At 43.5% G+C, this 12,121-nt stretch overlaps 1 protein-coding gene across 4 annotated transcripts in view; it reads left to right on the top strand.

The window, feature by feature from the left end:
• Nucleotides 1-12,121, top strand: part of NR1H3 (nuclear receptor subfamily 1 group H member 3) — a 28,127-nt gene that overhangs the window by 11,665 nt on the left and 4,341 nt on the right. For all 4 annotated transcript variants that reach the window (NM_204542.3, XM_046941362.1, XM_040700550.2 and 1 more), the window contains 5 exons: nucleotides 4,862-5,109; nucleotides 7,630-7,896; nucleotides 10,684-10,892; nucleotides 11,122-11,301; nucleotides 11,690-11,789. In NM_204542.3, coding sequence (NP_989873.1) covers nucleotides 4,992-5,109; nucleotides 7,630-7,896; nucleotides 10,684-10,892; nucleotides 11,122-11,301; nucleotides 11,690-11,789 — 874 coding nt within the window. In that variant the 5' untranslated portion in view covers nucleotides 4,862-4,991. The remainder of the gene's footprint in view (nucleotides 1-4,861; nucleotides 5,110-7,629; nucleotides 7,897-10,683; nucleotides 10,893-11,121; nucleotides 11,302-11,689; nucleotides 11,790-12,121) is intronic.

Genomic DNA, 12,121 nt, shown 5'->3' with positions numbered 1-12,121 from the left:
AGGTAGGAGACATCGTGCCATGTGTTGAGAACAGACTGAAGCCAAGGGTGGAGAGCCAGTCCTAAGAAAGCCTTCACCATGAGAGCCGGGTGCCACAGTGAGAACCATGTGAGATCAGGGATACACCAGTTCAAAGGAAGAGACAAACACTTAAGTGAAGGCCATTCCAGAAGTCAGCAAAGGGATGGGTAATAAGGAGGTTGGTCAGCAATGGGAGGAAGAGCCAAAGTAAGAGGGCATGGGCTGTAAGACTCAGAACTAGAGGTGGGAATAAGACCCTTAACTTGGAGACAGGAGACCTGAGTGCTGCCCATCATGGGCAGCTGGCTGCAGCCAGGAATAACTGCTTTCTGTGGTTGTCAGAAGTGGCAGCAGCTTCTAGTTCTTGTGTGCCACGCATTCCCATTTGGGGAACTGGTAGCGGTCTGCTGAAGCTTAGCTTGGTAGCCAATGACAGCTCTTAATGGGCTGTAGCTTTTCTGCCACTGTTGTTGAGATAGGTGGGCTTGCAGGCTAATTCCATTTTGTAGCTGTCTTTATGCTTGAGACACCCAAGCAGTGAATGCAGTGCACTTCTCTGTAGAAAGGAATCTGCAGCTAGGACATGGGGCTAGTTGCTGTTCGCTCAGAGTTATAGAGCAGTTCTTGCCCCTGTTTGTAAACATAATGTTAAGAACAGTGCTCTCCTGTTGTGCTTCTTTGCACATCTTGCATCTTCGTGTTTTGTCCCTCCCTTTGACAATCTGAAGTTGATGTCACACCAGAGAAAGTATAGGAGGAGCGTTAGGTTTCAAAATACCTGTTAGTACTTATGAAAGAATTGAAAGAGCAGTGTCTCCTAAGGGCCTTTGTTCTATGCCAATGCTGTAGGTTCTGTGACGTGTCAGTCCAATGGTGTTTTTTCTTTTTTACTCTGCCATTTGGATTGACAGCCAGCTTTTGGTACCCAATGTATCATTACCAGTGTGCACACTGAGAATTTAGCTTTCAGCAGAGATCCTTAAGACCCTATTTTGACCCAGTTTTCAGAGGTAGGTTCAGATTGGGAATTGTTTTGCGTGTCAGAATGCATCTAGAAGCCCAAATGCAAAATTATATCCCTGCTGTAAGTTTCTCTGAAAGTCCTTCCCTTCAGCCACATTGGTTATATATACATATATGGTACATGAGCACAGTCACAGTACTACATGTATGTGTGTACAAGGTCTCTCCTGGTGGTGCTGCCATGCTGCAGTGTGCTGGTGATTCACTGCAGAACTAAAACATAACTGCTTATTTTCTCTTGTCTGAAGACTGTAGGACTTTGTAACTTACCAGCACTCTGAGCAGTAACTCCTCTTTTGAGAGATCCCAGGGACTTGCACAAACTTCTTAAAAAGTCACCGTTTCCTCTGAGCGCGCGGTGCTTGGAGGTGAAAGGCCCACTGCTTTTCCTCTCATTATCCCTACGCTCCACAGCAGTTTCTCCAGACGTGCACTTGCATCAGGTTTGGTTTCTGGTCTGTAAACTCCCACAAAGTACCCGACAAAGAATGCTGCGGAGAGGACAGACATTTTTATCAGAAGAGTAACTACAGTAACTATATCTGGTTCCTTTGGCTTCTTCACCTGTGTGCTTTGCTGTGCAAAGCCATATCCTTTACTTTTCCTCTGACAGAAAATAGGCATGTTCTGTAGTTTCGTGGCTCTCAAGGGCAGATCTGGTCAAAGACTTCCAGAAGAGCGCATAAATGCTTCAGCTGGGCTCAGAAGAGGTCTTCTAGCTGAGGGTATGGGTTCAGACAAGGCTGCTGCTAGAGGGAGTAGCGAAGGTTTCTGGCAGTAAGCATGAAATGTAAGAGCCAGGCCTCTCTAGACCCTACTTAGGTATTTTGTTTGAGGAGTTCTGATCTTGAGACCATCAGAGAGGGAAGAAAAGACATAAGGAGCAACACTTTTCAAAAATGTTTAACATCTCATCTGAGACATGAGTGATGGGGGCCTGGTGGACAACTGTTTCTATCTGCCTTTCATCTGTGTGTGCTTCCCTACTAGAGAGTATGCTCGCCAGGCTCCTCCATTGTAGAAGCTGTGTTGGAGAAGTGATTGCCTCATCTCTTGTCACTTGGCCAGTGCTGGTTTCTAAAACTGACAGAGTTGACAGACAGTGGGGGCAGTGCAGGATATGATGTCAAGAAGACCGCATTCCTTTTTGTAGTTGAGGTTTGCATCACCCTTCTTTGTTTCAAGTTGAAGTGGTGGTACAAATTGGGAGATATGAGCTTCTGATAACATGAATATTAGTACAGAACCCAGGAACATTTGGAGTCATGTGAAAACAACCCTCATATATTTCTGTGAGACTTAACACCCTGCCTAATCACACAGCCTCTTCTGTCTGCCTGTGGGGAAAAGGCTAGTTTAGCTTTCATTACCTGGCTCCACCAGAGTGCTGCTGTTTGTAGTTAAGGCTGTTTTCCACAGCCTGGAACTGTTACTGCATCTACAAAACTAAAAATACTGTGTCTTAGGAGCAGCCCTGGCCTCTCATCTTTCCTGCTCATGTCTGGCCCGTTCTGTTGGGGCAGTGCCAGAGGCTGGTGCATAAGGTAGGAGCACATGGGCTGGTTTCACAGGGGGAAGGTAGTGGCCGATATGCCATACCCCAGCTGTGTGCTGGGTGCCTGCAGGCTAGCCTGACATTACCAGGAAGTCAGCAGTCTCTTTTTTAAGAAAAAAAAACCCTCCCCTTTGGGCTCCAGATGTCCTGCTGACAAGAAGTTTCACTCTTGCAATGTTGGTCGTGATTATGTGGATGATACGATTTTGTAATCCCATCAGGAGGAGCCCTCCTCCTCCCTTACTTCCCGGAATACATTGCAGCTTGTGGCTGGGATGCAGCAGGGCTGTGTCGCTGCCTGCAGGCAGCAGGGCCCGAGCACTGACATTCTGTCCATCAGCTGGAGGATCGGACCTTTTCTTCCACAAGTGCTGCAGTACTACCAGCAGTGTTTCATTCTTCACAGTAATTAATGCTTGCGTGAATCTTTTGCGTGACTTAAAGGAATGTGGAAATGTACTCAGGCATCTCAGCTTTCTGTTTTGTGCCCAAACACGTCCAAAAAATCTGAAAATGTGCATCCATGAGGAGCATACGTGTAGGAATACGAGGCAGCTCTGGGTTTCTCTCGCTGAAGTTCCCATCTCCAGGTGGTGCTCTGTGCCTCTGCACATGGTTTTCCGTTGCTGCAGGATTTACTGTGGAGAATTTTTTTTAAAGTAAATTGTGATATCCTTGCTGTTCTTTTGGGAACTGTGAATCTTTTCAGATTGTTTGCAAATCAGATCTGTTATGTTGTGGTCCTTTACTCTGGGATTTCTAGTTCTTCTATGGCTTTGTGTTCTACGTTTGCTGCAGTTGCATTTATCCTAGTCTATTTCTGCAGTGACTGTGTGGCTGTGTACGTCAAGGAAAGGGCGTTTTGAGTAACTTATGCAGTCTGAGTCTGTGTTTACAAAGGTCACATAAATGAATATGTGGCTTTTTAATGTATGGTTTTTAACACTTGCTTCTGTTGTTTGCCACAGCGTAGTGAGGCATGGCAAGAGCCCAGCGATCTTGACGGTATGGCTGGGTTTGTACATGATGACTGCTGCTCTCAGAGTTCTGGGAGGGGGTGGTTTTGTGGGACAACTGCTTTTGTCTTTTGCCTTCGGCATTCTAAGGGAAGTTACGTGGTCTGGTCCAAATATAGAGGAGGGAAGAAGGGGCTTGGGGCAGTAGTCCTCTGCCTCTCCCAGTCGGCAGCACACTGTGTAAGGCATGTGCCTGTTTACGTGATGCCTTTATGTTTGTGCTGCTGCACAGCCTTCTGTCACCTCCTCTCTTCTAGAGAGTGGCAGGCTGCCAGTCCTGAACTCAATCGGCCAAGTTAAACTGGTCCTGGCCTTTAAGGCAGTTGCTTTTTAAATCAGTTAATCCTTTTAGCTTGCATTGGTAAATCACAGAATTAAGACCAAGTGATCTGCATGCAGGTTGGATCAGATAAAGGTGTGTTTACGCTAGCAGTTTACATCAGTTTCACTAAGTCTTTGCAGTCTAACTGGTAAGACTTTCTGTTTAGGCAGTAGAGCTTTTTGGAAAAAGTGATTGGATTCACTTTCCAGGTTTGTGTTACTTAGTGTGGAGTTAGTGCTTTGTAATAAGGGTGCTTTTTACATGATTTCCAGGTTCCAGAAAAGGGTGTCCCCAGAAGTCTGGTGGTGAATGTTTCCTGAGAGTGGAATAATGGCCATGGTTTCCCTTAGATATGATTCTGGTTTTCCGTTTATTTTTGTAGGTCAGGGGAGGATTTGTAATCCTCATCTTTGATGCATCATTGATCCTTGGCACAGCCTTAAGCTGCTGCTAGTAATTGGGAAATTAGTCATTGCTATATCAGTGTATCGGAATTGTCTTTTACAGTTTTCTATGTGCTCTGGAGTGCATGCAGCAAAATCCAGCACAGCTGGCAGCAGTGAGTAATTGGTTCCTGGAAGCTTCAGCAAAGGCCTCTGATTGTGGAGTTTGGAATTTCCCTCTCACAAGCTTGGGAAGGTTAGGGCTGAAGTCCCCTGGTGGTGCTAGCGATAGTGGAGGTCTGTCTTGCTTTGGTGTGACGGTGAACAGTTTTGTGTCTGAGTGTGCTGTTAGTGTATCTTTACCACAGATTGTTAAAATATTATTATAAGGGAATAAATATTGATAAAAAAACAAAGTTAATTTTCCCTTAATAAGGAAACAATCTTGCTGCTTGCTTGAGATGCATTCTGTAATAGAGTTTGGGAATTAACAGTCTCGTAGCTGAAGTCTTGCCTCTTTTGCTTCTGTTTTTCTTCACAGGTACTTCCTTTCTGACTTTCAGTAGCAGAGAAAAACTAAAGACCTTGAAGAAGGCCTCCTGCTGCTCCTTACTCTGCAGTAACAATGCTGCAGAGATGAGATTATAGCAAGCGCTTCCTGTGTGGCCTCCATGGGTCCCACTCAACTCAGCACACAGGACCATGGGAAGAGGGTGGCAAGTGTATTTGAGATGGAGGAGGAAGGGCTTTCACTCTTCTCTGGCTCAGAGAACCCCCCTAAGCATGCAGGTATGGAAAAATTCTTATTAAATGCTTACAAGCTAAAGGGATTCCATTCTTTAAGCTGTGAATAATACTGATGCTTGGAAAAATTCTAGAGTGAGTACTACTACATCTGAGACACCAATGTCTAAGACTAGAATCCATTACTGGTAGTTGAAGATGACTGAATTTATTTAACTGGTAAAGATGTTGAGTCTTTTGCTAGTTTGATGCTCTAGAAGGAATGTCTGTGTGGCAGTAAAATTGATTTCTTTTTGTTAACTTTATGAGAAGCTGCTGAACAGCAAAGCTTTACTGCAGGTGACAGTCCAGCAAGGGTTAGTGCTGCAAAGAAATGCTAGGGTCTGGCAGAATGACATAACAAAAATGAGAGTGGAGTTTTCCTCTATGCATTTATTGTTCTAGAATGTGTATTTCCACAATAATTAGACATGCTTAGGCCATGATATTCTGAAGATACGTGGCATAAAAAAAGATGGGGACCAGAATTAGGGAGTAATCTTCCACAAAGAATTGAACTTAAACGCATGTCAAGGAATAGAATCGAAGTTTTACAGTTATATTTGCTGCTGACACACGGAATCCTGTATCTTCAGAATGTAGGAAGACATAATAGAACATCACTGAACAGATAACAGGTAGAAAAAGGAAACCCAAGTAAGGTTTCCAGCATTGTATCAGCAACTTAATGAAGGAATGACAAATCATTGCAGTCAGCTGTTGAACAGTGAGGCAGTGGCCAATCCCTCGTACAATATTGAACTAGGACACATCAGTAAAGTAGAAACAAAGAGAGTAGTTGAAAGGGTAAGAGATACTGCTTTATACAAACTTCCAGCAAAAGTCCTTAAAATAGATGTGAGGACAGAAGACAAAGATTAATAAATGCTTTACAAAAGATGCAGGAATGTCACAAAATGTGGAGAAAATGGTTAAACAGTGAATCTACTAAACAAGGAGGACCATAATGAGAGGCAAAGGTACCACGATGATGGTCAAGCTTGATACATCTCAACCTCTTACTATGCAAAATGACAATAATAAGTGGTATAACTAAAATGCCTAATGTTCAAAATGGAAAATAATTTCCTTAGATGAAAACTTAAGCCTATTTGACTCAGTAAAGCAGTCGTAAGGATGGCTGTCAGATCTTTAGGTAACTCATTAAAGACATTTGTGCTGGATGGATCTGTCATGTGGAGTTATCAGTTTACCTTACTGTCACTCAGAAATCTGAATGTGATTCAAAGCTTCATCAAAGTTATTACACAAGTTAATATATGTGCAAAAGGAGACTGAGTAACTTGAAATAAATACAGGCATTGCATAATTTCTTCTTCCTAAGAGATTGCGTGAAGAGAAGTACAGTAAATCAAGAGAAGAGAATATCAGAGGCTTAACCTTTCTGCTGACATTTTCCTGATCTCCAGTCTGCAATGAGATGTGCATGCCAAAACGAATGACCTGCAGACCTTTGCTAAGTCAATGGAATTGAAAATCAACACCAAGATACTAAAGTCTGAAAACCAGTATGAAGTGAAGAACACTAATAATAATTTCTGAGCCTTATCAAGGCCATTCTGTCTGTAGTCTTTATGAAAGCTGCCGTAGAAGGATCTATAACATCAAACAGACAGGAAAATACATGCACTGAGCTGTGTAGAATAACATGTCAGATGACAGCATGGCTAGAACGAGTGGAATGAAAGCAGGGATGGCTAATAAGGAGGGAGTGCACAAAGAACGTCAGTGAGCATTTGAGTAGAATGCTTTAGGGTAAGACAGGCTGGAGCAGTCCAAAGGTATTTTCAGCACATGCAGTTCATAACAAAATTAAGATCCGTGAGAATGAAGTAGAATAAAGTGGGAACAGCTGCCCAAGACCATTTAAAATGCAAGGCAGTAGTGGAGAGCTTTTTTTTATTATTATTATTTTTTTAATGGAGTAACAAGATTTAGCAAATGAACTCTAAGAGCGAGGATGTTTTAGTTTAAGGAGCGAGGAACAGTCATCTTGAAAGACAAACAATAGCTTTGGAGTTAGAGAAGTTAGCAGAGCTCACGTAGTGCTCGTCAGCTTCTTGCCCCTGACTGCATGGAGCTGCTGTCTTCTATCTTGAAGGTTTTTGCATGTGTTGAATTTTGAAAAGAATTTGTTTCTGTGCAGTCTTGAATTTCAGCTCAGTTTTTCAGCAGCTATTTCTTAGGTGGCTGAGTCATTTCTGCTGATGGAATGTGCACAAGAACGTCAGGCTTGAACACATTTTTATCACTTTGATGCTTACATATTTGACGTGGAACTGTTTGGATTATGTCAGTATTTGGTTTGTTGCAGAAGATATGCTTGCCTCAAAGGAGTGAAATGGATGACTTTATCTTTTCATCCATGTGTGTAGGAGAAAGTGGATTTGAATGAATGTTTTGGTCATTGTAAGGATTGGGGCCGTCAGTTGCAAACACCGTGCTTCCCTCTTGTGTGTGTGTGTGTGATTCATTTGTTGTTTTTTGTTACTGTTCTTCTCATAGAAAACCCCCCGCTGAAGCGGAAGAAGGGCCCAGCCCCCAAGATGCTGGGAAATGAAGTCTGCAGCGTGTGTGGGGACAAGGCCTCAGGCTTCCACTACAACGTGCTGAGCTGTGAAGGCTGCAAGGGCTTCTTCCGCCGCAGCGTCATCAAGGGCGCCCAGTATGTCTGCAAGAACGGCGGCAAGTGTGAGATGGACATGTATATGCGCCGCAAGTGTCAGGAGTGCCGGCTGCGCAAGTGCCAGGAGGCAGGCATGCGGGAGCAGTGTGAGTGCAGGAAGCGGTGCTGGGGGGTGCCGGGATGAGGGGGCAGGGACAGGAGGGTGGCCAGTGGGGGTGGGTGTAAGGAAGAGGACAGTGGGAACCCTGGGGTGCGCGTGTGAGCCATGCATGCTACAGGCTGGATTGCGTGTGAGAAGGTGCTGGGAGCTCAGCAGGGATTACACGGAGAGGTGAGGCTGTTGGTGAAACAACACCGATGTGCTGAGATCCTCAGCCCTGCTGCATTCTTTGAAAATGCTGCTTTGTAAGAACTCACGGAGCGTGACATCAGAGGAAAGACTTGCAGCTAAGGTTTACACAGTCTTCACTATGTTGCCTTTTAGACTGCACTATGAGGTTTGTCACCATGCTCTTTAAATGCCAAAAAGCACTTCCTGTATGCACCTCGTGACAGAGGTCAAGGGCAGCACCACAGTACTGCAGCTGTGTTTATGCGGACTCAATCTTGTTGTTGCCTTTAATGAACTTAGTTATTTTTCTCACTGGACCATAAGGCTGCTGTTTCTGAATATTCAGCAATGCTCCTGCTCACGTATCAGAAACAGCACTCCCCTGACAGGGCTTCCTGGTTTCGCCTCTCTGCTGACCAAGGCTGACTGAATGGATGCTTACTGAGTGTTAATTTTGCGTGAAGTTTCCTTTTCTGACCTTCAGCAACCAGTACTGTGAAGAACACAAAGTATTTCAGAAACATGTCTGAAATATACTTCTGCAAAAGCTGTAAGTCCCAAGGAGCTGCAGCGAGAAAATGTGCTTTTTGTTTTTTGCAAGCTGAAACACTGCAAGCTTAACATGTATAATCTTCCACACTGGTTTGAATCAGCTTTACGTAGGCTGTCTCTGCACTGTTTCTCCCTGCTTCTGAGAGCTACAAGAAGAAATGTACTTGAAAAATGATTCTGTAAGGCTGCCTGCCCGCCCTGTTAACTCTTCTGTTGCAGGTAGATAATACTGGAGAGCCTCATTATGTTTCAGTGTTCGCTCATTGTCTTTTGGTTAAGACAGCGGATACACTGGAGAGCTCAGGAGCTCAGGAGAACTATGCCAGAAGGAATCATTGGGTCATTTTATCAACCACTTGTCTTGTCAGCACTGTAATCCATGCTGTAAATTTGCCTTGTTAGTTGTGACAAAAAATGAGATTTTTGTTTCCCAGCTGTTGATTTGGAATGTCATTCCCTCTGCAAATTGTTGGAAGCATTCTTCTAATTCCCAGACTGCAGTTATTCATGGCCAGTTTATCTTTCTTAAACCAGCATGTGCCATGAGGTTTGATATCTCATCCATGGAAAACTGAGCGGCTCAGATTACTTGGAATTTGGTGTGGTGAAGGAAGCTTGCTCGTAGGCAGTTTGCGAGGTTTTCTGATTCTTGCAAACTTGTTACTCACATATAAATTCTTCATGCATCTGAGGCCTAAGGTGAGGGACTGTAATTGCCTGAATCAGTCTCTTCCATTCTTAAATTCACACTGTGACTAGCATTCTCCAGTCTTACAGGTCATGTTTGATATGGCAATTGTATTGAATATCTTTGCTATAAGAGTTCTCATTTGGTGTATGTGTGTGCATGCATACCTTCTTTACTGTTGGAAATCTGGGGTAAAGGTTCATCTCAGCTTGAATGTGTTATGCTCTTGGGCTTTCCCTCCAATATTGTGTATTGTCCACCTCGGAACACACTGTCACAGTAGTTGCCTAGTTCTTGCCTTCGTGTTTAACAGAATTCTTCTGAGCAGTGCAAGTTTATACTTGTTCAATTTTGGGGCCTGCCTTTTTGCGTAGCACACATTTTTCCTTGCTACCTTAGCATAAAAAATGACCAAAGGGTTTTTCAGCAAGGTCAAACTTCATTTTTTTTATTTTTATTTTTGTTTTTGAAGATACAGTTTCATTTCCAGTCTGCTTTCTGCTTTTTGTTCATTTATCCCTAGCTCACAGGGTGATGTAGATGTGGCTTGCAGGTAGTTTTTTGCAGCTTTGACTTAAGGAAACAACAAAAGTCTGCATCAAAAATCATTTTTTTTTTCCAATTACCTTTGTTAAAGGCATCTAAATAAATTTAACTAATGAGCAAATGGTTCAGTAAGAGTTTCTGCAAGCACATACCCCTGACTTGTTTTATTTTCTACAATGTTGAATCTAAGTGGTATCACTCTTTGACTTCATGACTGAAGGCTTCCAGCCCCACTCAGAAGGACTTGCGTTCCCCCTCTGTAGGATTTATACAAAGCTGTCCTTTCCTTATTCCACTTGCTGTGTGTTTCTGCTGCAAATGGGCTGTGTAGAGACCTTTCATGGTTTAACTCCACCTAGTATTGACTGATCTCTTAAGGAGAAGATTAAATGACACAAACTGTTAACTTAGCAATAGCAGAAAAAAGACAAAACAATGGGATTATATAAAATATAGTGGACTCATCACGATGTGGAGAGAGCACCTCTTGGACTGTGTCATATGATATTTTGGGACATTGCTCAGTGGCAAAGGCCATTTCTGACATATGCAGGGCAGCATGATGGGGGAGCTTCATGTCTCATTCACTGTCCTTTGTGAATGTTTTACAGGACAGTACAATTAAAAGAAAGGCAATGGAACAAGTGGAGAAGAGAGTGAGACACAAGTATCACTATCAGTATGTTGTACATGACTGTACATAAGCCAGACGTTGGCAGCTGTAACCTCTGCTTCTCCATCCCCAACATGCTACCCTGCATTTAGTGTGGTTTCCATTGTTCCTCTGTGATTGATCTCTGGCTGTTCCTATTGTAGATGTTCTGTCTGAAGAGCAGATTCGGCTGAAGAAGCTGAAGAAGCAGGAGGACGATCAGGCACGGACAGTCGTGGTGCGTCCAAACCCTCCACAGCCACCAAGCCCTTCCCACCAGCTGACACCCGAACAGTTAAACATGATTGAAAAGCTTGTGGCTGCTCAGCAGCAGTGCAACCAGCGCTCGTTCACTGACAGGCTCAAAGTGACGGTAAATATTCTTACCAGGGGAAATTTATAATAGTAAGGAAGAAGTGGAAGTATGAGGAGTCAGGGTTGAGGGTGAGGTATTTTTTAGAATGGAAATGCTTGAGGCATAGTGCTGTATAGAACAACTAATATTCTAGTGTGTCTCACTCACTTTCTTTGTTCACTTCATTTCCTCATCCATTTTTTTTTCATCTTTCACATATATTCGCTGTCTCTTTTCATCTCCACAGCCATGGCCCCAAGTCCCTGACCCTAATAACCGCGAAGCAAGGCAGCAGCGTTTTGCTCACTTCACAGAACTTGCAATTATCTCTGTGCAAGAGATTGTGGACTTTGCCAAGCAACTACCTGGCTTCCGAGAGCTCACCAGGGAAGATCAGATTGCTTTATTGAAGACATCTACCATAGAGGTGAGAGGTTGTCTCCACCGTAGTACGTAGTAACAGAGACAAAAGAGTCTGGAGTACCCACCTGCAGAAATGGTTTTACATCCCTTTTTCTGGGATGGCAGGCTGAAAGAAAGACCTCCACTCTGTAGTGTGAGGCTGTCCTGGCAAAGGGCCATGGAGAAGAATGAAGATAGAGCCTTGGCAATGGAAAGCAGATAATCCCTTCTCAGGAGGAGACGCTGCAAAGGATGCAGCAGAGTTTACATTGGAATTTTGAAGCGTTCTGAGATGCACACATGGTGGTTTTTTTTGTTTTTTCTTCTTTTTTCTTTTTTCTCTCGTCAGATTATTAATACTGTGATGTTCTTTCATGTATTCAAGTGTCTCTAACTGTGATCTCTGGTTTCAGGTGATGTTGTTGGAGACATCTCGGCGCTACAATCCAGAGATTGAGAGCATCACTTTTCTGAAGGACCTGAGCTATAATCGGGATGACTTCGCCAAAGCAGGTGCTGCATTAGACAGGTGTTTCTTCCTTCCCTGTCTTGTGTTCTTTCATCTTTTCATTTTTCATTTGGGCTGCTGGAATTAGTATGTGGCACTTGAAGTTAGATGAGGGGTTTAGAACAGGAGCATATCATTGGCCCTGTTCTTTGCTTTTAACAGAAGGATCATTGCGAACCCAGGGAGTAAGCAAAAGCCATAGAAAGAGACTGGGAGAAAGGGAGGAAACAATGTGGTATCAGGATAAGTGAAAAAGAGTGGTAAGAGTCATGTTGCTCTGGGAGGAGATGGATATGGTAGAAAGGATTCACAATCGATACGTTCTCATAAGAAAAAG

Source organism: Gallus gallus, chromosome 5 (genome assembly GCF_016699485.2).
Source record: "Gallus gallus isolate bGalGal1 chromosome 5, bGalGal1.mat.broiler.GRCg7b, whole genome shotgun sequence".
In the NCBI taxonomy this organism is placed as follows: Eukaryota; Metazoa; Chordata; class Aves; order Galliformes; family Phasianidae; genus Gallus; species Gallus gallus.
This window is presented reverse-complemented; position numbering and strand designations above follow the sequence as displayed.